Source organism: Chlamydomonas reinhardtii, chromosome 15, assembly GCF_000002595.2.
Source record: "Chlamydomonas reinhardtii strain CC-503 cw92 mt+ chromosome 15, whole genome shotgun sequence".
Classification (NCBI taxonomy): domain Eukaryota; kingdom Viridiplantae; phylum Chlorophyta; class Chlorophyceae; order Chlamydomonadales; family Chlamydomonadaceae; genus Chlamydomonas; species Chlamydomonas reinhardtii.
The window spans coordinates 782,687-808,447 of NC_057018.1; the positions used below are offsets into that span (position 1 = coordinate 782,687).

Below are 25,761 nucleotides of genomic sequence, written 5' to 3' on the forward strand. Positions count from 1 at the left end.
GTGTGCATCGCACCGCATGACAGCAACACTTTTCGGAGTTCGGCTCGACCGGCGTCTTCATTTCCAGAAATTGTCTATCACTTTGCTTATCACTATGCATCCATATGCGATTGTCAAAGCTGCGGCGCGCGAAGACGCGGCCTGAAATATTTTCTGTCGACAACGGAACGGAGCCCGCTCTAGTTTACCCATCCACTGATACTTCTTGAAGACAACATGGAGTTCATATTTAACCACAGCTTGAGCCTGAATGACACGTCTGGGTGAGCGTCGCGCGGGGTCAGCATAATGCCGTCGCTCTCGATTGGACGCTTAAAATGATGAGACGCGTACTCACTGCTACTGTGTCGCTCTGTGTCATAGGGCGCCGGACGGTGGGCGGAGGATGCGCCCGGCTTCGGCATTTGTGCCCAGCACCAGCTATTACACGCAAAAGGGTACGCCTTGGGCCTTTAAATGTTTCGTGGAACTCATTTATGTCCGGGAATCACGGCCTGGCGGAGTGTTGGGCAAAGCTCTGAGAGGCCGCGGCTTCGGTCGCGGGCGACGCCGCGCCCTGCGCATACATGCATTCAACAGCTGTTCCCAGTATCCCAGCCCCGCACAGCGTCTCGAGCATGGTTTGGTCTCGCAAGCGTGCCACCTAGGAACCTGTCTCATGCCCGACCAGTGGTCGAGCGCCTGTGGTCGAGCGCCTGTCCCCTCTCCAGCGCCCCCCCCCCCTTCACACCTTCACCTTGTCCGTCAATCTGCAATGCAAAGCCGTTTCTGGCCACTTACACCATCTTAGCAAAACACAAAGGAGGGAGGTCCGACAGAGCCACGACCACAGCTGCGGTGTGCCTCGTTTCTTATCCCGGCATCTTCTGTATGCCTGCGCAGAGGACGATGTGGGCCGGCCGGTGCGGCAACACAAGCCGCTCGCAAAGGGCGAGCACACGCAGCTGTCGCTGGCCAAGGTGGGGAGTTGTGGGCGCGGGGTGGGGGCGTGGGGGTGGGCGCGGGGGCGCAGGGGTGGGCGTGGGGGTGGGGTGCCAGCGTGTGAGCATCGGGCTGCGGTTGGGAACACCGGCGTGTTTGCATCAAGAGTTCGGGGTGGGTTGTAAATACCAGCCCAAACTAAACCATAACCAATGGTGGGGTTGGGCGTGGGGTACGTGCGGGGGTGCCGGTGTGTGTGCATCCAGAGCTCGGAATGGGGGTTTGGGGCGGGGGCGGGGTTTAGCGAAGGAGGGCTGGGTCGGGGGCGTGCGTGCGCCACGAGGCTGGGACGAGCGGTGTGGGGGGTGGCGAAGGGAGGGCGATGGAGTTGTGGAGCAGGTGAGGTTGCGCATGAATGCTGCTGTGCGATGCTTCAGTCCATGGCCCCAAGACGCGTGCAAGCAAGCCAGCGTGTCAGCTTGAACGTCGGGGTGGGGTGGGGGATGGGGGATGGGGGCGCGGGCCACCATTATGTTCAGTCATGCCCGGACCCCACACACCCCTCTCTCCACCCATCATCCACACACACACGCACACACATACGCACGCACAAACACACAAACACAACGTGTAATGTTTTCTTTGTGCTCTTCACAAATGCACAGGTGTTTGATGAGGACCCCGGCATGCGCCCCAAGGTGCACGTGCCGCCGCCCGGGGGCCCGGGTGTCAACAAGCCGTCCTTCGCGCTGAACACACGCGACGTGGAGGGGGCGGCGGTGAGGCGTTGGAGAGAGGGGAGGGGAAGGGGGAGGGGGAGGGATGCCGCTGTTGAGGAATGAGCGGTTGACACGTTGTACATTGCCCACGCTCCCCCCCCCCTGCCACTGCGCTCTGCCCTCTCCGTCGCCCTCGTCCTCCCTGCGCCTCTGCCTCACCTCCTCTCCCCCCTCTCCCTAAACTTCCCTCCCTCCCCTTTCCCCCCTCTCCCCCCTGCCCTTTGCTCCCCTCCCTCCGCTGCCCCCCGTCCTCCCCTCAGCCCCGGCCCAAGGACATGCCTAAGAAGCCCCGCGGCACCGACCCCAACGCGCCCGCCTACGTCCTGCCCGGCAACAGCGCTCTACACCACCCAACCCAAACCCAGACCCAGACCCAGACCCAATCCTCAACCCAGCAGCTTGACAGCACCCACAACGGCGGCACCTCGGCGGCGGCGGCGGCTGCTATGGCGGCGGCGACGCAGAAGTTTGACGTGTCGGACATCAACGCGGTGCCCTCGGTGGTGGAGCGGCCGCAGCGGTTGGCTACTCGAAGTGCGGGGCTGGACGTGTCCGACATAGAGGTGAGCGGGTGTGTGCGCGCGCGTGTGTGTGTGTGGGGGGGGGGTGCGCGGGCCTTGAAATAAAAACAATCAGATTTAAGAGGTGAGGGTGTGCGTGTCCCGGTGTCGGTGTGCCGCAAGGTTGGTTATGGTAAGGCGCAGGCGGCGCGGCAAACCAACCAGATGAGAGAAATACTAAATAATCAGATGTTGATATATTCTACTAAACACACCTGCAATGCGCCGCTACATCTCTCGCTGGCTCACAGGGCGCGGCGCCGGGTTGGGAGCCGCCCTTCCGCGCCCACGTGGGCCGCAACCTGCGAGACCCCGGCCTCAACGTGCAGGTGTGTGTTGGGGGCCGGGCGTGTGTGTGGGGGGGTGGGTGGGTGTGTTTTGGTGTGGGGCGTGTGTGAGAAGGGGCGATCATGTCGGTGCGTGAGCGCGTAGGGGGGGGGGGGACGGAGATGGAACCCCTTCCCTCCCCAGCCCACGTGCGGCTGGGGGGATGCAAGAGCCCAACAGAAACAAGAGAATGCCGCCTCTCTCACACCTTATGATGCAGATACAAGTTCATGCTGATCACCAAATTTGTTAATCAATATTGCGCTGCAACACCTTCCTCCCTCTCTTTCCCTCCCTCCCTCCCTCCCTCCCTCCAGGACATCTCCGGCACCACCGCCCGCCGCCGCGCCGCCTCCGCCCGGCCAGCGGTGGGCGCCCGCGGCAGCGGCAGCGGCATCAGCGGCAGCGGCGTGGGTATCGGCGGCATCAGCGGCATCAGCGGCAGTGGCGTGGGCGTGGGCGGCTTTCCTTCGGGTCTGGAGGCGGGTCCCGGGCTCACGTCGCACGACTACGGCTCCTGGCAACACCAGAGCCAGAGCCAATGGCAGGGGCAAGGTCAGGGGCAGCAGTGGGCACAGCAGCAGCAGCAGCAGCCAGCCTCCACCTCCTATTCCCAACAACAGCAGCAACAGCAGCAGCAGCAGCAGCAGCAGCAAGGGGCGGTGTCGTCGCTCGGGGCCGGCGGCGGCAGTAGCTACTCGCCCGCGCCCATGTCTTGGCAATTCGTCCCAACCTCGGCCGCAGATGCTGGCGGCTTCGGCAGTGGCGGCGGCGGCGCTGGGCCCACGCCGTTCGAGTTGGGAGCAGGAGCAGGAGGCGGCGGAGGAGGAGCAGGAGGAGGCGGTGACACGGGGTTCGTGCCGTCGTCGGTTCCGCCCCCGCCGCTCCACCCCGCCATGTCGGGTGCGCCCTACGCCACCCAAATTCCCGGCGGCGGCATGATGGGCGCGTTGCTGTCCTCGCGCGTGCTGTCAGCCTCCATGTCCTCTTCAAGCTACTACTCAAACAGTAACGGTAATGGCGGTAACGGCGGTAGCGGTAATGGCGGCGGCGCCGCCGCCGCTGCCGCCGCGAGCATGGTGGCGGCGGCGGCCGACCTGCCCGCCGCCACCGTTGGCCGCGCCGCGCCGGCGCGCCGCGACCCGGCGGCACGACACGTGGCCAAGCTGGCGGCGGCGGCGGCGCAGCGCGAGGCGGCGGCGGCGGCGGCCGCCGCCGCCGGCTCCCTCCGGCCCAGCCGGGAGCAGGTGGCGGCGTTTTGGGACAGCTGTCGGCGGCTGGATCGAGAGACGTGCGGGAAGCTGAGCCCCGCGGATTTCACGGTGGCGTTGGAGCGGGCGGGGCTGGTGCCCCACGGGTCGGCGACACGCGGCACGCCCACGCACCCCACCGCGGCGGCGCTGGCGCGCGGACTGCAGGTGAGAGTGGGAGGGGGGGGAGGGAGAGCGGGAGGGCGGACGGGAGAAAGGGAGGGAGGGAGGGAGGGTTGTAAATACCAGCCCACACTAAACCAAAGGGGAGGGAGGACGGGAGAAAGGGAGGGAGGGAGGGTTGCCGGTACCAGCCCAAAGTAAAGCGAACCCACTGCAAAAGGGCGAGGAGGAGAGCGCGGCCTATGCTTTGACGGAGGCAGGACATCGCCTTGACAACGGAGAGCGTCTCGACAGAAGGCCCCATCCCTGAAATGCACCGGGAAGGGTGGAAGGGAGGAAGGGGGATGGGAAGGGGCATGAAGGTGAATAGGGTGGAGGGAGGTTGAGTAGGAGGTAGGGCGGGGATGTTGTAGGCGGTGCTGTTTGCCGAGGGATCTAGGAACTGGGACCGGAACCAGGATGCCGGTCGGTACGGGGCAACCGCTTCGGTGCGGAGGGGAGGGCAAAGAGGGGAGGGCAAAGAGGGGGGGGGAGGACGGGATGGAGGGAGGGAGGGAGGGTTGTAAATACCAGCCCAAACTAAACCGGAGGGGAGGGAGGACGGGAGCAAGGGAGGGAGGGAGGGTTGCCGGTGCCAGCCAAAACTATACCGAGTCTACTGCAGAAAAGGGCGAGGAGAGGGAGTGTGGGAATGCCTATTGTAACACCACCTGACGCATATCCTGACGCACATGTAGTTACGCCTCCTGACGCAAGATCCTGACACCTCCTTTTCTCTCCGGCGCCGTCCTGACACCTGTATATGACGCCTCCTGACGCATATCTTGACGCCTCCGTTTCTCTCCGCCCGTCCATTGCCGGCACCGCAGGACGGCGTGGGTATGGTGCAGTACCGCCAGTTGGCCCGCGCGCTGGTGGCGGCCGCGCCGCCGCCGCCCGCCACCTCTGCCGCCGCCGGCGGCCGGCGGCCGCTTTCCGCCGCCGCCAGCTTTGGCGCCAGCAGCGGGCGCCCGCACTCCGCCTCCCTCGCAGCCGCTACCGGCGCCTCTTCAATGGCGGCGGCGGCGGCGGAGGGCCTGGGCACCGCGGTGGCGGCGGTGGTGGCGGCGCGCGGCGGCGCCGCCTCGCAGCCCTCCTCGCGGCAGGCCTCCGGCGGCCGCCCCGATGCCGGCGGCAGCCGCAGTCTAGGTGGCGGCGGCGGCGGCGGCGGCGGCGGCAGCCGCAGTCTAGGTGGCGGCGGCGGCGGCGGAAGTTTGGGCAGCACGTCCGGCGGCCGCCGCAGTGTCAACTGGGCGCCAGAGGTCGAGCAGCCGCCGCCGCCGCCTCCCGCTGCGGCTCCCGCGCCCGCTCCTGCTCCCGGGCCGGGCACCATCACGGCTCGCTTCAATCTGGGCGGACCGGTCGGGTACCCGGCTGCAGCGGACGCGGCAGCGGCAGCGGACACAGCCGCTTATGGCAGTGTGCCGCCGTCGCTGCCGCCGCCGCAAGGCGGCCAGAGCCAGGGCCAGGGCCACGGCTCGCCGCGCGGCTCGACGCCTGCTAGCGCCCCCGGCACCTCCGCCACCTGGCAGCAGCAGCAGCAACAGCAACAGCCTTCGCACCATCATCAGTACCCTTCACACCAGCAGCAGTACCCGCAGCAGCACCAGCAGCAGCAGCCTGCGGTGCTGCCGGGTGTGGGCTGCGGCCCCAATTGGCCGCCCGCGCCACCCGGCCCCGAGCCGCCGCAGCGCCGACCCGTACCCGCCATCGCCGCCGCCACCGGCACGCCGCTGCCACACGAGCCGCAGCCCGGCGACACCACCTACAACCCCTACAAGGCCCAGGCCTACTGGTTCAGCGCCGCCCGACCTTCCGCCGCCGCCCCCGGTGCTTCTGCTTCTGCTTCTGCAGCAGCGGCTGCTAACGGTAGCGCTGGCGGTGGCGGCGCCGGGAACGGCAGCAGCAGCAGCAGCAGCGCGGCGGCGGCGATGGAGGCGGCGGCGCGGGAGTACGTGCCCTCGGCCGACGTGACCGCCAGCATTGTGGGCAAGGGCCACAACCGCTCCACCATTCCCGGCAGTGGTGTCATGTTGGACGCGGCCACGGAGGCGGCCATCATCGCGCGCAATGGCGGCCACAACTTCGCCCGCGCCGCGCCCGCCGCTGCCGGCGGCCTGCCGCATTCCGCGACGTACTACGGCTCCACGTACAGCGGCCCTGGTGCTGGCGCTGGTGCTGGTGCTGGCGCGGCGTCTCGCAGCTTCGGCAGCCAGGGCAGCTTTGGCGCCGGCACTGGCGGCGGCGCCGGCGGCGGCGCCGCCGTCGCGGCGGCGGCGGGCGCCGTGGTCGCTGGCGGCGGGCTGCCTGCCAACGCGCTGCGACAGATCATGGCGGCCACAGACGGACCGGCGCTGTCCTCGCCGGCTGAGGCGCCGTCGGCGCCGCCGCCGGGCGCCGCCTCTGCCGGATGCACGCTGACGGGCCCAGGCGCCGCGCTGTTTGCCGCGACGCGGCCTCCGCCGTCGGGGCCCAGGATGACGGATGCTAGCCTAGTGGTGTCGGCGGCGATGGCGGGGGCTGGTGGGTTCGGTGGAGGTGGGTTTGGGGGAGGTAGGCGGCCGGTGAGTGCGCCGCGGGCGGCGTCGGCGCGGCCGGCGGGGCCGCGTGTTGGACCAGTGGCGCGAGAGCGGCAGTTGCTGCGGGATGACATTGCGGCGGTACGAGGGCTGTACTGATTGTGCTGGTGTCGTACTGATGTACGGTGTTGTACTCACTGCATTGGTGTCGTCCTGGTGGTGTGCAGGCGTAGCTGTGCTGCTGCTGGTGGTTACGGTACTTTAGTGATGGCCGTGTGGCGCTGGGTGAAGGGACAGACTGTTTGTTTGTGAGGGAGCATGGGAGGGGTGGTGCGTTTGGCGCATGTGTGAGGTTTGGTTGCGCCGGGCCAGGGCGTGGGGACGCTTGGGAGAGTGCCGACGACGCTTGTTCAGGCCTGGCCGGTTGATGCATTCGAGTTTCGCGCACGAACCCGAGAAGACAAGAAAACGCGTACGCATACGCATGCAGGTAGTTTGCACGCAGTTTGATTCTTGCAGGTTATCTTGTGAAATCGCTGAAAATGGTTTTAGAGGTGGTTAAGCGGCACATGCCATGATCAAAACCGGTAGTTGCTGTTGGGCTGCCGCTGTTGCTGTTGCTGTTGGGCCGCCGGCTAACCGGCTAAGCAACGGTTCGCGACGACTGCCTTTTAAACAGTTAACGAAGATGAACTAAACATTGGCGCATATGAGAAGGCAAGAGCATGGGAACAGGTTGCCAACACAGGGCTTGGTCTGGAAGCGCGTGGCTGGGTACAATGGGTCACGGTAACGGGCAGGTCGGCGTAGTAGCTGGGTGGGCACGCGTGTGCCTAAGTTTGCAAAGCACGTTGTTGAGCACGTGTTAAGTCATTCATGCGCAAATGCGAAGGTAGCCGTTGTCATATTTTGATCGACTTTATTGAGGTTCTGTGCGGCTGTAAAGCAAAGACTGCAGGGACGAAATCCAAGGCTTGCTTTGTTGGTACCGTAGCAGTGTAAGCTCTTGGCGCTGTGCGCACAACAACAAAACCGTGCTTTACCAACGGCCGTGAAGGCTGTGCGGCACTTGGGGACGCACAAGAAGGGAAATAATCTAAAATAATGACCGATGACCGGATGGCGTTAGGCCGATAGGGACATAGGGTTACGGCATCTCTGCATCAGCGGTACGTCGGTGCGACATGCAGCCGTGCGGCTCTTGCACTGTTGCACTGTGGTTTTCTGGTCGGGTTGCCACTTGCCAGCACACACACACACACACACACCTGCGCCTACGGCCTACCTGCCCGAATTCTCCACCTTCAGTGGATTCGGGGCAATGGGGCAAATTCCTAAAGTGCAAATGGAGGGTACTGCTAGTACCTGCCCCCTACCTGCCGCACCACCCCGCCAGGAATGCCGCACCTGCACGGCCCCTGAGCTCGTCCTCCGAGCGAAAGGAGGCTGCGGTTTGGGGGGCAGGGGAGCGCAGGGGCAGGAGAGGGAGCAGGGGCGGCCGCCGGCCGGAGGAGCAGGGGGAGGGGCATCGGGGCGTGTTGCAAGAGGCGCATTCCTGGGCTTGGGGCTGAACGGCTTGGAGGTGTTGTTCGGACCTGTTGCAAGAACACACGCACGCCCAAAACACAGACGCGCCTCGAACCCCATCTGGTATCTGAGATGCTCAGTGCCGGTCAGGTTGGTGTTTGTTAATTCAGGGGGAGCATAGTTGGGTTTGATGCTGATGGTGTGAAGAAGATAGGCGAGGAGGGGTTGAAGCGGGGTTGAGCCCAAGGTTGAGCCGTGGCCCGTCGTGGCCGGCCATGGGTCGAGTGAGAGGATGCGTGGCGCCATTGCGGGGCAGCATGCCAAGCAATCAGCAGCCACGCAGCACGGCGACAGCATTCAGCAGCTGCAGCTACAAGCGCTGGCGCTCCACGCCTCTGTCTCAGAGGCCCAGGGCGCTGCGCTTGCAGCTGAACGGCGGCAGAAGGAGCTGCAAGGCACGGTCGCAGCGCTGCAAGTCCAGATGGAGGAGCAACGTTGCGCGCTAGAGGACACCCAGCGCGCCCTGGCCCGAGCAGGGTGCTCCGGGGGGGGTCGACGAGGGTAAAGTCCTGCTGAAGTCGGTTAGCCCTGAGCTGCTCGAGAAACTCAAGGCGGCTGGAAATCTGGAGGCGGTGGCCAGTGCGAGTGGCGCAAACGTCTCCGGACGATACGTGCGCGCGTGGCGGTTAAAGGGTAGGGAGGTGTGGAATGTCGTGGTGGAGGTGACACAGCAGGAGCGGAGCGCGCTCATTCGGGTGGCGCAGCAGGTCCGTGCGGCTGGTGCCGTTGTCGCACCGTATCTGACCCGGGTAGGGTGTGAGATGCGCAAGGAGCAACTGAAGGCTTTTGAGGAGCTTCGTGAGAAGGGGCTCCGACCCCGATGGAAAGGTGGAGCGGGCATTACGTGCTCGGGCGCGTAAACAGCGTATAGACGCTTTAGAAGACACTTTGCTTTTTGCTATCAAGCGCCTCCGGACTCAGAAGAGTTAGTGGGGCCACATGGACTCCGACGCCATGTAAATGCTCATGCTCATGCCAAGCAAGGGTAGGTTCGCATTCGTCGAGTGCTTCTTGAGCCGCTCAAAATTAATAGTATTCCCTGTCACATCAGCTAACACCCTGGGAACTGGAGTCCCTTGAAGGTCAACTGCTCGACTGGCTTCTGACTTGAGTTAAGGCTTCAAGGCACATGGATACATGCCATTGGAGCCGGTTGACACCAGACCTCGTTAGGCGCATTGCTGAGTTTGCCAACGCGAACGATGTGGCGGGGTCGTGGATGCTCGTCGACCGCGCGACCGCAGCGGCCCTGCGTGGCAGCTATTCATTCATAACACCTGGTCAAAAGCGGCAGTCTCAATGGGAAACCCATCGGGCCCAGCAGCCGTGGCCCAAGTATGCCTTCGTGGCGCACTGGGGCCGCCCCGAGCCCTGGCGCTCGCTCAGCCTACCCCAGCGCGAGCGGCTGTTGTGCCTGGCCGCGTCCTCGGGCCACGCGCCCAGCCTGGACGCGGCCCTGGCGCACTGCGGCTGCGTCCTGAAGCCGGAGGTGCTGACGGCGGCCGCCGCGGCTGGCAACCTGGCGGGCTGCGAGCGGCTGCTGCACGGCGAGGGCTGCTCCTTTGAGTGGGGCGCTCTCAGACAGTCGGCGGAAGCGGGGCACTTGCGAGTTCTGCAGCTGCTGCTTAAAAGCTTTGGGCCAAACGCCTTCGTGCTCCCGAACTTCTTGGCGAGGGCGGCGGAGGGCGCCTATGCCGGCGGCCAGCCCCACATCCTGGACTGGCTGCAGCAGGCGCACGGCAACAGGCCCTGTTCAGGCAGCGCAGAAGCAGCAGCTGCAGCCGTAGCGGCTGTGGTAGCTGCGGCGTACGGTGGCCAGGTGGCGATACTCGAGGACCTGCTTGCCAGGATGCAGGACGAGTTTGGTGGGCACCATCATCAACAGCAGCAGCAACCGCAAAACGAGCAGCAGGAAGGCGCGCCAGCAGCAGCAGCAGCAGCAGCCATGGCGGCAGAAGACGACCCGTCAGCCGCCGTCTACTCGTGTCGCTTGCTGGCGGTGATTGCCCGCGGCTGCCCGGTGGAGGTGTTGGAGCGGCACTACCACTCGAACTGGCCCTGGCCACCGCCCATGCCGCCGCCCATGCCGCCGCCACCGGCTGGCGACGGCGACAGCGAAGGGGAGGGCGACAGCGAAGGAGAGGGCGACAGCGAAGGGGAGGGCGACGGTGACGGCGAAGGAGAGGGCTCTGAGGACTCTGAGGGGGGCTTTGAAGGGGAATCTGATGAGGAGGGCGTTGAAGGGGACTCTGAGGAGGCCTTTGAGTTCCAGGACGAGGCGGAGGACGGCGGCGACATCATGGCGTGCAACTGGGGCCTCATCTCGCTGCTTGACGCCGCCGTGGGCAGCCCCACACCCTGCTGGGCCGCCAAGCTGGACTTCCTGCTGGACGCCTGGGGGCCGGAGGTGGCGGGCCAGGTGCTGAGGGGCGAGCGCGGGTGGCATTGTGTTTGGAAGCGCGTGTCGGTACAGCCGGATTACTTGGCACGGCTGCGGCACCTGCACGAGCGCGGCATGCCGCCTGACGCCGGTGCTGCAGTCGAGTGAGTTGGCTGTGTATGTGTGTGTGAAGCCGTGTGTGTTACTGCGTGTGGGGCCTGAGCGAATTCCTGTGGCTGCTGCTGCGGTTCTTGATTGTGGCCCTGATCTGCTGCGCTAGCTTGGGCTGGCTCCATCCTCCGTGTCATCACTTTGGCACGCGCCGCATGTTTTCACCCCCGCGCCCCCGCACCGCTCCCCGCCTGCTATATACTACTGTTCCTGGCTACGCCTTCACTTCTTAAGCAATCATGAATGTAAATCCTCCCCCCAGGTCCGCGGTCCGCGGCGGGCACGCTGAGGCGCTGGCGTACCTGTGGGACGAGTGCGAGCTGCCGGTGAGGCAGTTCGACATCGACTCTGGGCTGAGGGCAATCATAGTCTGCGGCACAGTGCCGGACGGCTATCTCGACCTACTGAAGCTGCTGCGGGCGCGCCGCGGCGTGTACCTGGGCACACGCCACGCGAAAGACATGGCCACCGATGAGGCTGTGGTATGGCTGGCGGGGGTGGCGGTGGATGGCATGAGCAGCGGCAGCAGCAGCAGCAGCGGGGAGAGCAGTGCAGACAGCGGCAGTAGCAGCACTAGCAGCAGCAGCAGCAGCAGCAGCAGCGATGGCAGCAGCAACGGAGGTGCGGAGGTGCCGGAGACGGAGGTGGAAGGAAAGGAGGAGGAGCGGGGGGTGGAATCCAACGCGGCGGCCGGGGGAGCTGAGGAGCACGTGCACGTCATCAGCAGTCGCCGGGATGACACGCATGACACGGGCAGCAGCAGCAGCAGCGGCAATAGCAGATCGGGTAGCAGCAGTGGCGGGGAACGCTGGCGTGAGGACTGGACTAACGCTTTTGAGGCCGCTGCCAGTCGAGGTGCGGGCCTTGCCGCCCTGCGTGCGCTGCGTGCTCGCGGCGCGGCAGTGGACCTGGCTGCGGTGGCGAAGGGCGGCAGTGAGGAGGCGCTGGAGTGGGCGGCGGCGGAGCTGGAGGCGGAGGGCAAGCTGCAGGTGCGTGTGGTGTGGTGGGGTGGGCGGGTGGGCGGTTGGGCGTGTGTTTGGGTGCGTGGTTGGGTAGGCAGCGAGCCACACGGCAGGATGTTGAGGGCGGCATGTTGCGTGGCTGGGGAGGCTGGGGGCTGGGGGCTTCATGGGTTTGTGCAAGGGCCACGTAGCCCGGTACGCCCTCCACCCGCCCTTCCATGCCCTGCCCTTTCCCGTCTCGTCTTATTCGTTTGTCGTCCGTTTGGTCCCCCAACAGCCGCTGAGGGAGGACGCTGTGTTCGGAGCTGGCAACGTGGCGGCTCTGGACTGGCTGCTGCGCCGGCGCCTGCTACCGCCGCCGCCAATGGGGCTCTGGTGGAGTCCGCACCTGCCCATGGGCTGCTCCGGGCGGAATGCGAGCGGGTTCTGGCGGGTGCAGCTGGCGGCGCACCTGGAGATATGGAGGCAGGGGCAGCGGCAGGAGCAGGAGCAGGAGCAGGGGCAGGAGCAGGAGCAGGAGCAGGAGCAGGGGCTGCAGCAGGAGCAGGAGCAGGAGCAGGAGCAGGGGCAGGAGCAGGAGCAGGGGCAGGGGCTGCAGCAGGAGCAGGAGCAGGAGCAGGAGCAGGAGCAGGAGCAGGAGCAGGGGCAGGAGCAGGGGCAGGAGCAGGAGCAGGGGCTGCAGCAGGGGCAGGAGCAGGAGCAGGGGCTGCAGCAGGAGCGGAAGCGGAAGCAGGAGGAAACGCCAGGAGGCCAGGAGCCCGACACGCCGCATGTTGATTCAGGCTACCCGCAGCTGCAGCCACATGGACAGGAGCAGGGGAGCCAGCGCTGCTGCTGGGGAGCAGGTGTGTGGCAGGAGGTAGCGAGGGAGGCGGCGACTCGTGCGGCGCTGGCTCGCTGCGTGAGCACGTTTGCGCTACACCAGCAGCGATGGCTGGAGGTGCAGGCGCAGCAGGCATGTGTCGGGTGTGCGGCAGGCGGTGCAGGTGCGGGTGTATGTGATCCAGGGCTGTAGGTGCTTGCGGACATGCAGGCGTGGAGCGTGCCGTGCCGTACCTCCCAGGCAGGGGTGTGCCGTACCTCCTAGGGCCCGGTGTGGCCCTGTGCCTCGGCCCGCGGGTGCGCCTGGTGCGTGTGCCGCACACTCAGGATTCTTTTTTTAAGCCGTCAGCATGCTTACAGCCGGCAAAATAATAACTCCCGGTGGCAAAATAATAACTCCCAGCGCCGGCAGCGCTAGCTGGCGCAGCAGGGCTACGGTAGTTTATTTCTTGAGACGGATAAAAGTGGTCGTTGCGGTGCCAGTGTGGTTGCTCGAGACGAATGAGTGTGCGATGGGACAGTGTTAAGGCAGGTTGGTGAAGTCCGTGAGTAGGGTGCAGCTGATTCCCAGACCCCAGCAGATGGCAAACAATTTGGAACGCCAGTGCAGGAGAGTACAGGTAATGGTCATTGCGGTGCCACGGTTGACTCGGGCGGGCTGGCAAGCGGCGGCGTGTACCGTACTGCTAAATATGTTGGGTGGCAACTGGTAGGGCCGTGAAGGCTGCGCGGCACTTGGGGACGCACAAAAAGGGAAATAATAATCTATAATAATGACCGATGACCGGGTGGCGTTAGGCCGATAGGGACATAGGGTTACGGCATCTCTGCATCAGCGGTACGTCGGTGCGACATGCAGCCGTGCGGCTCTTGCACTGCCGCACTGTCCTTTTCTGGTCGGGTTGCCACTTGCCAGCACACACACACACACATACAGACACCTGCGCCAACGGCCTACCTGCCCGAATTCTCCACCTTCGGTGGATTCGGGGCAATGGGGCAAATTCCTAAAGTGCAAATGGAGGATACTGCTAGTACCTGCCCCCTACCTGCCACACCACCCCGCCAGGAACGCCGCATCGGCACGGCCCCTGAGCTCGTCCTCCGAGCGAAAGGAGGCTGCGGTTTGGGGGGCAGGGGAGCGCAGGGGCATGAGAGGGAGCAGGGGCGGCCGGAGGAGCAGGGGGAGGGGCATCGGGGCGTGTTGCAAGAGGCGCATTCCTGGGCTTGGGGCTGAACGGCTTGGAGATGTTGTTCGGACCTGTTGCAAGAACACAAGTAAGCACGCCCAAAACACAGACGCGCAGTGCTCGTATCTTGTAGATGCCCTCAGGCACCCGGCATCTACACATGCGTAGATGACCCTGACCGCGGCATCTACACTTAAGCCCCCAAGCAGGGGGGGGGTACGAACTAAACCTCCAGACCCCATGTCCCAAAACCTCCCGACCCCCCCTCCGGACCGACCGACCGACCCCCACCACCGTGCAACCCCTCAAAACCCCCTCAAAACCCTTTGGTTTTTAGCCATGTCGGTGTCAATCGACTGCTCTCGGCGAGCTCTACAATTGTATACCTCCGGTTCAGCTGGAGGCACAACTTGACTGGCAGCCATGCCACACATGTCCATGTGTCCATGGCCGACCACCGACCCTTCTGTCAGACTACCGGGGCGTGCGCTTAAGGTTACAATTGCGCTGTACATATGATGTTTGGGACTGTGTGCCGGAAGAGATTGGTCGACTTTCTCCCGGGATCAAGTGAAGAATCCCGGGATTCACGTCACGCTCGATGGCCGGCAGCAGCCTTGTCGCCATGGCCCACACGAAGCCTTGGCCGTTACAAGTTAGCATCAGTTCGCATAGTCTCCATGACACCAGTGAGAGACGCTCCAGTGGGACTCTACGCTACTACGATGCCGATGTGGACGGACATGCGGCCGCTTTCCAGAGGCCAAACGTTCTGCAAATGCTTTAGTATGTGCATGCTAATGTGTGCTAGTGCTTGTGCTAATGGGAGGAGCGTTTAGAGGGGCGTATAGGGCGCAGAGACGAAATCTGGCAGTCCCACCCACATCCGCGTGACGAAACCTTGGGGACCCCCGACCCCGACGACCGACCCTGAACTTTGAGGGCCCATAACTTTGCAATTACTACCCTGATTGAAACTCTGAAAGTGGATTTGGAGTCCTCGCGTCAAGCTCTTTCGTTTTAGAACATGGGGCCTTTCCCAGTCGAAACTACCCCCCCCCTGCCCCAAGCCCCCCAAAACGTCTACGCTTCCCCCATTTTTGCGCCAAAACCGGCCAAAAACGTCTACACATGCGTAGATGCGCGGCACCCAAACCCAAAATTTTTTTGGGCGGATTTTGGGCAGATTTCTACAGTGTAGATGGAAGATACGAGCACTGCAGACGCGCCTCGAACCCCATCTGGTATCTGAGATGCTCAGTGCCGGTCAGGTTGGTGTTTGTTAATTCGGGGGGAGCATAGTTGGTTTTCATGCTGATGGTGTGTGAAGAAGATAGGCGAGGAGGGGTTGAAGCGGGGTTGAGCCCAAGGTTGAGCCGTGGGACTGCCAGGGTCGAGTGAGAGGATGCGTGGCGCCATTGCGGGGCAGCATGCCAAGCAAGGGTAGATTTGCATTCGTCGAGTGTTTATTGAGCCGCTCAACATCAGTTTTATCCGCTTTCAGCCGACACACCGGGAACTGGAGTCTCTTGAAGATCAACTGCTCGACTGGCTTCTGACTCGAGTTAAGGCCTCGAGGCACATGGATATATGTCATTGGAGCCGGTTGACACCAGACCTCGTTAGGCGCATTGCTGAGTTTGCCAACGCGAACGATGTGGCGGGGTCGTGGATGCTCGTCGACCGCGCGACCGCAGCGGCCCTGCGTGGCAGCTATTCTTTTATAACACTTGGTCAAAAGCGGCAGTCTCGATGGCGGACCCATCGGGCCCAGCAGCCGTGGCCCAAGTATGCCTTCGTGGCGCACTGGGGCCGCCCCGAGCCCTGGCGCTCGCTCAGCCTACCCCAGCGCGAGCGGCTGCTGTGCCTGGCCGCGTCCTCGGGCCACGTGCCCAGCCTGGACGCGGCCCTGGCGCAGTGCGGCTGCGCCCTGGAGCCGGAGGTGCTGACGGCGGCCGCCGCGGCCGGCAACCTGGCGGGCTGCGAGCGGCTGCTACATGAGGGCTGCTCCTTTGACTGGGGCGCTCTCAGGCAGTCGGCGGAAGCGGGGCACTTGCGAGTTCTGCAGCTGCTGCTTGAAAGCTTCGAATCAGTTCCCTTCAAGCTCTCGGACTTCTTGGCGAGGGCGGCCGAGGGCGCCTGCGCCGGCAGCCAGCCCCACGTCCTGGAATGGCTGCAGCAGGCGCACGGCTACAGCCCCTGCTCAGGCAGCGCAGCAGCAACAGCTGCAGCCGTAGAGGTTGTAGTAGCTGCGGCGGAGGGTGGCCAGGTGGGGATACTCGAGGGCCTGCTTGCCAGGATGCCGGACGTGTTTCTTGGTGGGCAACACCAGCAGCAGCAGCAGCAGCAGCAGCAGCAGCAGCAGCAGCAGCAGCAGCAACTGCAAAACGAGCAGCAGGAAGGCGCGCCAGCAGCAGCAGCAGCAGCAGCAGCAGCAGCAGCAGCCATGGCGGCAGAAGAAGACCCGTTAGCCGCCGTCTACTCGCGTCGCTTGCTGGCGGCGATTGCCTACGGCTGCCCGCTGGAGGTGTTGGAGCGGCACTACCACTCGCACTGGCCCTGGCCGCCGCCCATGCCGCCGCCCATGCCGCCGCCACCGGCTGGCGACGGCGACAGCGAAGGGGAGGGCGACAGCGAAGGGGAGGGCGACAGCGAAGGGAAGGGCTCTGAGGACTCTGAGGGGGGCTTTGAAGAGGACTCTGAGGGGGGCTTTGAAGAGGACTCTGAGGGGGGCTTTGAAGAGGACTCTGAGGGGGGCTTTGAAGAGGACTCTGAGGGGGGCTTTGAAGAGGACTCTGAGGGGGGCTTTGAAGAGGACTCTGAGGGGGGCTTTGAAGAGGACTCTGAGGGGGGCTTTGAAGAGGACTCTGAGGGGGGCTTTGAAGGGGAATCTGATGAGGAGGGCGTTGAAGGGGACTCTGAGGAGGCCTTTGAGTTCCAGGACGAGGCGGAGGACGGCGGCGACATCATGGCGTGCAACTGGGGCCTCATCTCGCTGCTTGACGCCGCCGTGGGCAGCCCCACACCCTGCTGGTCCGCCAAGCTCGACTTCCTGCTGGACGCTTGGGGGCCGGAGGTGGCGGGCCAGGTGCTGAGGGGCGAGCGCGGGAGTGTGCGGCTGCACCCGAAATCCCGCCTAACCGCCGACTTGTGTGCGCGTCTGCGGCACCTGCACGAGCGCGGCATGCCGCCTAGCCGGGCGGCGGTCGAGTGAGTCAGCTGTGTGTGTGTGTGTGTGTGTGTGTGTGTGTGTGTGTGTGTGTGTGTGTGTGTGTGTGTGTGTGTGTGTGTGTGTGTTTGTGTGTGTTTGTGTGTGTGTGTGTGTGTGTGTGTGTGGTGTGGTGTGTGTGGTGTGTGTTGTGTGTGTTGTGTGTGTGTGTGTTGTGTGTGTGTGTGTGTGTGTGTGTGTGTGTGTGTGTTTGCGCGTATGTTATGGGGGTGTGTTAATGCGTGTATGGGGCCTGAGCTTATTCCTGTTGCTGCTGCAGTCCTTGGTTGTGGCCCTGATCTGTACGTCGCTCTTGTGCTGGCTCCTCGCTCCATGCCACGTCGTAATAACCTGCGTGTCGGCAAACTCCATGCACGCTTCCACCCCCGCACCCCCGGACCACTCCCCGTCCGCTATCCTACTGTTCCTGGCTACGCCTTCACTTCTTAGATAATCATGCATGTAAATCCCCCCCGCCCCCACCCGCACAGGTCCGCGGTCCGCGGCGGGCAAGCCGACGCGTTGGCGTACCTTTGGGATGAGTGCAGACTGCCGGTGAAGCAGTGCGACATTGACTATGGGCTGAAGGCAATCCTCGGCAAAGGGCCGGACAGCTATCTCGACCTACTGAAGCTGTTGCGGGCGCGCCGCGGCGTGTTCCTGGGCACACGCCACGCGAAAGACATGGCCACAGATGAGGCCGTGCTTTGGCTGGCGGGGGTGGCTGTGGATGGCATGAGCAGCTGTAGCAGTAGCAGCAGCGGCGAGAGTAATGCAGACAGCGGCAGCAGCAGCGGCAGCAGCAGCGATGGCAGTAGCAGCGAAGGTGCGGAGGTGCCTGAGACGGAGGTGGAAGGAAAGGAGGAGGAGCGGAGGGTGGAATCCAACGCGGCGGCCGGGGGAGCTGAGGAGCACGTGCACGTCATCAGCAGTCGCCGGGATGATACGCATGACACGGGCAGCAGCAGCAGCGGCAGTAGCAGATCGGGTAGCAGCAGTGGCGGGGAACGCTGGCGTGAGGACTGGACTGACGCTTTCAAGGCCGCTGCCAGGCGCGGTGCAGGCCTTGCCGCCCTGCGTGCGTTGCGCGCTCGCGGCGCGGCGGTGGACCTGGGTGCGGTGGCGGAGGGCGGCAGCGAGGAGGCGCTGGAGTGGGCGGCGGCGGAGCTGGCAGCGGAGGGCAAGCTGCAGGTGTGTGCGTGCGGTCGGGTGGGAGGGAGGGTAGGCGTGTGTTTGGGTGCGTGGTTGGGTGGGCTGCGAAGCACACGGAGGCTGGCGGGATGCTGAGGGCGGCATGTTGCGTGGCTGAGGGCGGCATGTTGCGTAGCTGGGGAGGCTGGGGGCTGGGGGCTGGGGCACTGGGGGCTGGGGGCTGGGGGCTGGGGGCTGGGGCGCTGGGGGCTGGGGGCTGGGGGCTGGGGGCTGGGGGCTGGGGGGCTGGGGGCTGCGTGGGTTTGTGCAAGGGCCACGTCGCCCAGTACGCCTTCCACCCGCCCTTCCACGCCCTGCCCTTTCCCGTCTCGGCTTAGTCGTTTGTTGTCTACTTGGTCCCCCAACAGCCGCTTTTGCAGCTGCAGTTCTCCTTACCACGCGACTGTTTCCTTACGGGATTGGTTCAACGTTAACCCCAACAGCCGCTGAGGAACGACGAAGCCCGCGCTGTGTTCGAAGCTGGCAACGTGGCGGCACTGTACTGGCTGCTGTGCCGGCGCCTGCTGCCGCCGCCGCCGCCAGTGGGGCCTTGGTGGAGCCCGTACCTGCCCGGTGGCTGCTCCGGGCTGGGTGCGAGCGAGTTCTGGTGGGTGCAGCTGGCGGCGCACATGGCGATATGGAGGCAGGGGCAGGGGCAGGGGCAGGGGCAGGGGCAGGGGCAGGGGCAGGGGCAGGGGCAGGGGCAGGGACAGGGGCAGGGGCAGGGGCAGGGGCAGGGGCAGGGGCAGGGGCAGGGGCAGGGGCAGGGGCAGGGGCAGGGGCAGGGGCAGGGGCAGGGGCAGGGGCAGGGGCAGGGGCAGGAGCAGGGGCAGGGGCAGGGGCAGGGGCAGGAGCAGGAGCAGGAGCAGGAGCAGGGGCAGGAGCAGGGGCAGGGGCAGGGGCAGGGGCAGGAGCAGGAGCAGGGGCAGGGGCAGGGGCAGGGGCAGGAGCAGGGGCAGGGGCAGGAGCAGGAGCAGGGGCAGGGGCAGGGGCAGGGGCAGGGGCAGGGGCAGGGGCAGGGGCAGGGGCAGGGGCGGGGGCAGGAGCAGGAGCAGGGGCAGGAGCAGGGGCAGGGGCAGGGGCAGGGGCAGGGGCAGGGGCAGGGGCAGGGGCAGGGGCAGGGGCAGGGGCAGGGGCAGGGGCAGGGGCAGGGGCAGGGGCAGGAGCAGGGGCAGGGGCAGGGGCAGGGGCAGCAGCTGCAGCTGCAGCTGCAGCTGCAGCCGCAGCAGCTACAGCCTCAGCACCTTCAGCCTCAGCAGGAGCGGAAGCGGAAGCGGGAGGACACGCCAGCAGGCCAGGAGCCCGACACGCCGCAGTTTGATTCAGGCTGCCCGCACCTGCAGCCACAGGGACAGGAGCAGGGGAGCCAGCGCTGCTGCTGGGGAGCAGGTGTGTGGCAGGAGGTAGCGAGGGATGCGGCGACTGTTGCGGCGGAGGCGCGGGCTCGCGGCGGGAGCATGTTGGCGCCACACCAGCAGCGATGGCTGGAGGCGAAGGCGCAGGCATGTGTCGAGAGTGCGGCAGGCGGTGCGTGCAGGTGCGGGTGTATGTGATCCGGGGCTGTAGGTGCTTGCGGACATGCAGGTGTGGAGCGTGCCGTGCCGTACCTCACAGGCGGGGGCGTGCCGTACCTCACAGGCGGGGGCGTGCCGTACCTCACAGGCGGGGGCGTGCCGTACCTCACAGGCGGGGGCGTGCCGTACCTCCTAGGGCCCGGTGTGGCCCTGTGCCGCGGCCCGCGGGCGCGCCTGGTGCGTGTGCCGCACACTCAGGATTCTTTTCTTTAAGCCGTCAGCATGCTTACAGCCAGCAAAATAATAACTCCCGGTGGCAAAATAATAACTCCCAGCGCCGGCAGCGCTAGCTGGCGCAGCAGGGCTACGGTAGTTTATTTCTTGAGACGGATAGAATTGGTCGTTGCGGTGCCAGTGTGGTTGCTCGAGACGAATGAGTGTGCGATGGGACAGTGTTAAGGCAGGTTGGTGAAGTCCGTGAGTAGGGTGCAGCTGATTCCCAGACCCCAGCAGATGGCAAACAATTTGGAACGCCAGTGCAGGAGAGTACAGGTAATGGTCATTGCGGTTCCACAGTTGACTCGGGCGGGCCGGCAAGCGGCGGTGTGTACCCTACTGCTAGGTATGTTGGGTGGTAACTGGTAGGGCTGTCTGCAGTCAACTGTCACACCGGCTCTTTCGGTGTGCTGCTCGATTGGAGTGCGCTGTTGCACATGCGGTAGGCCGGCGGCTGGGTGTGCGATGGGACGACAGGGTAAGGCGCAGGCTGGCGACCTGGCGTGCCGCACTGCTACGTGCTCGATTGATGATGTTGGAGTTGGTGACAAGTTGTAGTTTGGCATTAGGCACTCAGTATCGAATCGGCTGGATTCCCACCTGGATCAACATGCAGCAGCACCGGCACCAACTGGTGTAGGTTCCCGGTAGTAAGTGAGGGAGCCGTCGTTCCCTCCAGCCGCCGAGAAACCAGGCCTCCGCATTCTTCCCCGCCAGGACTCCACCGAATTGGTGGAAGTGCGATGAGACAGTGGTAAGGCAAGTTGGTAAAGTCCCGTAGGGTGCAGCTGATTCCCAGAACCCAACAAATTGGCAGCGGCAGGGCAGGAGTGCGCGGCTGGTCGAACGCCGCCGGAGTTACTGTACCGACAAGTTGCTGGCTGGCTGGAAGTTTGCTGATGCGCATTCCTCACGCTCCGGGCGCCCGGCCAGGCGATAGCACCACACAGACGACGCACCGCATCGCCACACTCGCTCGCCACACTCGCTCGAGCAGTCTGGTGTCACCCACCCAGCGTAGCCAACCTGCCTAAACCCTGTCCCATCACACACCCAGCGTAGCAGCACGGCACCGGCGTACGGCACCGTATCGCACTCGCATTCGCATTTAAGCATTTAAGCAATTCAAGCGCACCGCGAGTCCCTGCCTAATGATTCACCTGACGACACGCGTGTCGATGCTGGGCCCGGCTGGGAATGCGATGGGATTGGCTGGGCGCGCAGTCCCAATAGTGTGCAGCGTAGTCCCGGTTGATAGACCCCAGCTAGCGCGCAATCGTCATCCGGCAATCAACGATCCGGTTGCGATTAGGTTGCGACAGGTTGCAAGGAATGAGCGCGCGGCTGGTCGCACGGCTGGGCATGCGGCTGGGAGTGATGATGTGAACCGCTGGGTCGGCTGTGACTCGACAGGCGGACCTGACGGCAGCCGCGGCGCTGTCACATGATGGGCGCGGTAGGTATGATTGACGCCCACTCCTTCAACCAGCCACATCCTCAGCTGCCTTGGCAGACCGGCATCCACACCAGCACCTTCACTGCTCCCGACAAGATATGGGAAAAGTGGGCTGCGCCCACACCACGTCTCTCGTTTGAGTGTGCGATGGGACAGTTGTAAGGCAGGTTGGTGAAGTCCCGTAAGGTGCAGCTGGCCCCGCCCCGCAAGCGTCTACCTCATCTTCCTCAGCCCAAAAACGCGGCCAGTGCTCGTATCTTCCATCTACACTGTAGAAATCTGCCCAAAATCCGCCGAAGGCGGAGAAAAAATTTTGGGTTTGGGTGCCACGCATCTACGCAGTGTAGACGGTTTTGGCCAGTTTGGGCGCAAAAATGGGGGAAGCGTAGACGTTTTGGGGGGCTTGGGGCTTAAGTAGTAGATGCCGCGGTCAGGGTCATCTACGCATGTGTAGATGCCGGGTGCCTGAGGGCATCTACAAGATACGAGCACTGAACGCGGCTGTCTCTGGCAATCGCGCCCAGCAGCGGGCGTCCAAAAAGTGGGCTGCGCCCACGCCACGTCTCTAGATTGCATTGGTTACAAGAGGGACCTGCTGACGCAGTTCACGAGCCAGTGACGTGGAGAACGAACACCCTGCTCTGGACCCCAGGGGCGTGCCGCCTGCAGCGCCGTCGGCCTACTCTAGCTCTAGTAGGCTTGCTCCCATAGGACGCTCCTCCCGCCATACCGAACATGTTACTAGGTGCCATCACTCTCTAGTCTGAGGCCGCAAGCGTCTACCTCATCTCCCTCAGCCCGAGCAGCGGGCGCACAGCAGGCGCCAATTGCAAATCAAGCTCATGCGCACAGCTCGACATATGTGCTCAGCGCTCGGGCGTGTGCGTACGCCACGTCAGCGCGCCTGACTGGCGGCTACCTGCTCTCTCTTAGACTCTCGCAATACCGCCAGACAATTTATCAGCCAATCACGCACCTGGCGCCACCGGCCAACGCACATTGCCGTGAATTTGCAGCATGCCGTGCCCCGTGTGATTGCCATCCACTACCCGCGGCCTTGCACGGTGGCCATGCATACCTTACTTCCAGCGCCACCTTGCAGCTTGCACCTGGTGCCTACCCATCCAGCTCGGCACGCACCAGCGCAGCGCACCCGCGGCCTTGTACGGCGGACACGCACGGCCTACACCACCCTACCTGCTTGCAGCGCCGGCACTAGTACCGCCCGTCGCTTGCCCCTTTGCTCCACACGCCACCAACCGCGCCCTCTGTCTTGTAAGCTCTCCTCCATCCAACAGAATAATGGCCTAGATTTCTCCTAGACTCCTGCAGCAGCCGTACACAGTGCCCAGAATGTGGCCGCGCTCTTTACTACCTTTCTAATGTCCTCCTCAACCAGCCCCAACTCCGCCGCCGCCACCACTCTCTCGCCGCGCCGGCCGCGCCAGCAGTTGCTGCTGCGGACTGCCGGCCCCAGAACCGCCGCCGCCCCTGTTTGTGATGGTTGCCGCCGGCCGCTGCGGTACAGCCTTACTTATTACCAGCAGCGCCGTCGCCGGACGTGGCTGCTGCTGGCGACGAAGCAGCAGGTGCGGCCGAGCGTGTCTCCTCGCTGGCACGAATCCCGCCGTTGCCCACGACTTCCGGCGGCGGTGCCATCGGCTCCTGCAGCCGGTGCAGCAGGTAGGCCTCCTGCTCCTCCGGGCTCTTCAGGCCCGCCCACTCCCAGTACGGCACCACAAGCACGCCGCCGCCCTCCCCGAACGCCCGCCGCAGCTGCCGAATGCGCATGGCCGTACCACCGTCCACATCGGCGGGGTCCTGCGGCTGCTTTCGGTTGTAGAGGTACCGTTTCAGTCCAACCAGCTCCACTGCCGCCTGCTGCCCGTCACTCAGCCCCACCACCGCAGCCACTGGCGCCAGTATGCCTGGCAAGATAACGCCTGTTTGCAAGGACTGGATGCTGGGGCCTTCCGTTGTCGTGATAAGGCCCTGCTGCTCAAGCCGCCTCAGCGCTGCGAGGAGCTGTTTCTGGTTGTCAGGAGGAGGCTTGACATCTGCTGCTCTCTCCGCTGCCACCGCCGCCGCCATAGCCGCCTGCAGGCCGGGGCTGCCGCCCAGGGCCGCCGCCACCTCACCACCTAGCTCCCGCTGCGCCTGCCACAGCTGTGTGAGACCCGCAACTGCTGTAAAGCCCTCCCAACGGATTGCTGCATCGCGCGCCAGCTCAATTGCTAGCTGCTGCATGCCAGGGAAAGACGTGCCCCCGAGCACCGCCATGGCCCACAGACTGCTTGATATGTCTTGTTGGTTTAGCGCCTGACTGTCGTGCTGCAGCAGCTCGCCCAGCCGGCCGACCACCGCCGCCTCCAAGCCGGCGTGCCGCAGCTGCAGCACCGCCAGTGCCCACAGCGTGTTTGCACAGTCCTGGCCATTGCCCCTCTGCATTGATTCCCCTGCACCCGCATCTAGCAGTCCCGGCGGCGGCTGGTGCCGCGTCAATGCTAGGGCGTACAGCAGATTGGCCCAAGCCTGAGGTGTTGCGCGGGCCATGACGCCCGGCCGCATTGCTGCGTCCACGGCGGCCGAAACCCACTGCCGCTGCTCCGTCGGCGCCTCCGGGCCCACTCCCAAACCCATCTTAGCAAGGGCCCACGCCGAATTGCCAACGTTCTGAGCCCCATACCCGGCAAACCCCCGCCGCACATCCTCCGCAGCCACCGCCGCCACCAGCTCTGCCTGCTTGCCGCCCAACTGCAGCCCCTCCAGCGCCAGCAGGATGGTGGACAGGTCCTGCGGGGTAAATGCTGCAGCGAGCTTCGGTGTCCGCAGCCGCTGCAGCGCCTCCCCGCACAGCGCCTCAACTGCTGCTCGGTAATCTGGCCCCTTGCACCCAAGAGCTTTGAGAGCCCACAGGCTGGTGGCCAGCTCGTGCGGCTGCATGCTGACACTGAACGATGCAATCGCCTCCGCCAGTGGCAGTAGAAGTTCTGCTGTAATGCGGTACCCCAGCTTGGCGCACGCACACAGGCTGTTAGATATCCCCTGTGCTGTGAAGCCGTGCCCCACCGCCACTCGCAACCGATGCGCCACAGCTGCCGCCAAGATCTGCAGGCGTGGCGATGAGGTGGGGTCCCAGCCCGAGCCGCCCCGCTGCTGCTGGTCTTGCTTGAGCTTGCCGAGCGCATACATAGCATTTGAAAGCACCTGAGGCTGCGCGTCCACAAGGACCTCAGGATCCACCAGCCGCTCCAGCAGCGCTGCTGCAAGTTGAGCCTCCGTGCCGCCGCCCCCGCCCGCAACTCCGGCTTTTCCCAGCGCCAACAGAGGAATGCTGCAGTTCTTTGCGTCGCGGATGCGCGGCACAAGCGGCAGGTAGGCCGGCGCAAGGGCGCCGATAATGCTGTTGCGTGCTACAGCCGTTGCCGCAGCTCCAGCGCGCGACTTCAGCTGCGCACATTTGTGGAAAATCACATACGTCGCTTGCTTGGTTTAGGTCCCGCAACATTTATGTCGAGTGCAATTTCTTCACGGCTTGGCCCCCCAACAAAGCGATCCCCGCCCGCTTACCCTGCCGCACAGGTTGAACGCTGCAAACATGGTGGTCACGTCTTTCCGGCCCTTCCACACTGATAGCCGCTGGCTGATCAGTGCTTGCAGCTCCTCCAGAGTCTGACACACAGTCATGTCATCCGCGGGGTCACGCCCGCTGCTGCCCCTGCCGCCGCTTCCGCTGCCCCCTCTGCCTCCGCCCGCCCTGCCTCCGCCGCCTGCCCTCCCCGCCGCCGCCTGCACACCCCACCGCCCACTGTTGGAACTACTGCCACCTCCAATCCCTGCGGCCGCCGAGCAGCGCGGTGGGGAGGTGCTGTAGTGTGCTGGGATGGAAGTAGCGGCGGCAGCGCGCGCCGGAAGCCGTCACTCGAGCAGCGGGCATGGCTATAACAAACGGTCGCGGCGCCTGGAGGCAGACTGATGACCGATTGCTGCCATGTCCGCTGAGATGGCTGTGCGCACCACCAAGGGAGCCCGCGAAGAGGCCGCTGGCGTGCATAACGAGCATCTCGGGCCCCCTCAGGGCCGCGATCTAATCCAGAGCGACTCTATCAAGTTATCTTTCTGATCTATTCAAACGCTACAGGCGTGCATCGGTGGGAAAAGGCTGCAAGGAGCGAAAGGTCAGGTGCGTGTAGGTCGCTGGGGCAAAGTCGCTTAAGTACCTGTGGCTTGGTATGGATGATATAGCATCTGTAACTGGGAATCAGGTTGCCACTGGTGTTGAGGCGATGGCGACCTGGCCGTGAAATACACGGCCGAGGGCTGCAACACCCTCGCCCCTGAGCGACCTCCCAGTGCGCTCCATCGGAAAGCCCTCCCCCAAGCCCTCGCGGCTGCTCTTCCCATTTCCCGTCTTCCACCCGAACTAGTATCCTCTCCACCGCGTACAAGCTCTGGCGTGAGTCCCTGCCCGCGTCATTTGACACCC

General features: G+C 64.6%; 4 protein-coding genes across 4 annotated transcripts; 3 read left to right on the forward strand and 1 right to left on the reverse strand.

Annotated features, from left to right (window-relative positions):
• Positions 1–58: 58 nt before the first annotated feature.
• On the forward strand, positions 59–7,770 carry CHLRE_15g640000v5 (uncharacterized protein). The gene is made up of 8 exons (XM_001701088.2): positions 59–263; positions 364–437; positions 883–959; positions 1,587–1,700; positions 1,961–2,263; positions 2,512–2,589; positions 2,905–4,005; positions 4,830–7,770. Exons 1-8 carry the CDS (start codon positions 217–219, stop codon positions 6,675–6,677), a joined length of 3,642 nt encoding a protein of 1,213 aa, XP_001701140.2. The 5' UTR covers positions 59–216; the 3' UTR covers positions 6,678–7,770.
• A 1,378-nt stretch (positions 7,771–9,148) lies between these two features.
• Positions 9,149–13,460, forward strand: CHLRE_15g639950v5 (uncharacterized protein). Its single transcript, XM_043070631.1, has 3 exons — positions 9,149–10,649; positions 10,919–11,645; positions 11,896–13,460. Exons 1-3 carry the CDS (start codon positions 9,235–9,237, stop codon positions 12,631–12,633), a joined length of 2,880 nt encoding a protein of 959 aa, XP_042916458.1. The 5' UTR covers positions 9,149–9,234; the 3' UTR covers positions 12,634–13,460.
• A 1,658-nt stretch (positions 13,461–15,118) lies between these two features.
• On the forward strand, positions 15,119–20,410 carry CHLRE_15g639900v5 (uncharacterized protein). Its single transcript, XM_043070630.1, has 4 exons — positions 15,119–16,840; positions 17,330–18,029; positions 18,473–18,636; positions 19,323–20,410. Exons 1-4 carry the CDS (start codon positions 15,213–15,215, stop codon positions 19,348–19,350), a joined length of 2,520 nt encoding a protein of 839 aa, XP_042916459.1. The 5' UTR covers positions 15,119–15,212; the 3' UTR covers positions 19,351–20,410.
• A 1,432-nt stretch (positions 20,411–21,842) lies between these two features.
• On the reverse strand, positions 21,843–25,538 carry CHLRE_15g639850v5 (uncharacterized protein). Its single transcript, XM_043070629.1, has 3 exons — positions 25,293–25,538; positions 24,846–25,111; positions 21,843–24,725 (listed from the first exon to the last, which is right to left on the reverse strand). The coding sequence occupies exons 1-3, from the start codon at positions 25,336–25,338 to the stop codon at positions 22,806–22,808; spliced, it is 2,232 nt and encodes a 743-aa protein (XP_042916460.1). The 5' UTR covers positions 25,339–25,538; the 3' UTR covers positions 21,843–22,805.
• Positions 25,539–25,761: the final 223 nt, after the last annotated feature.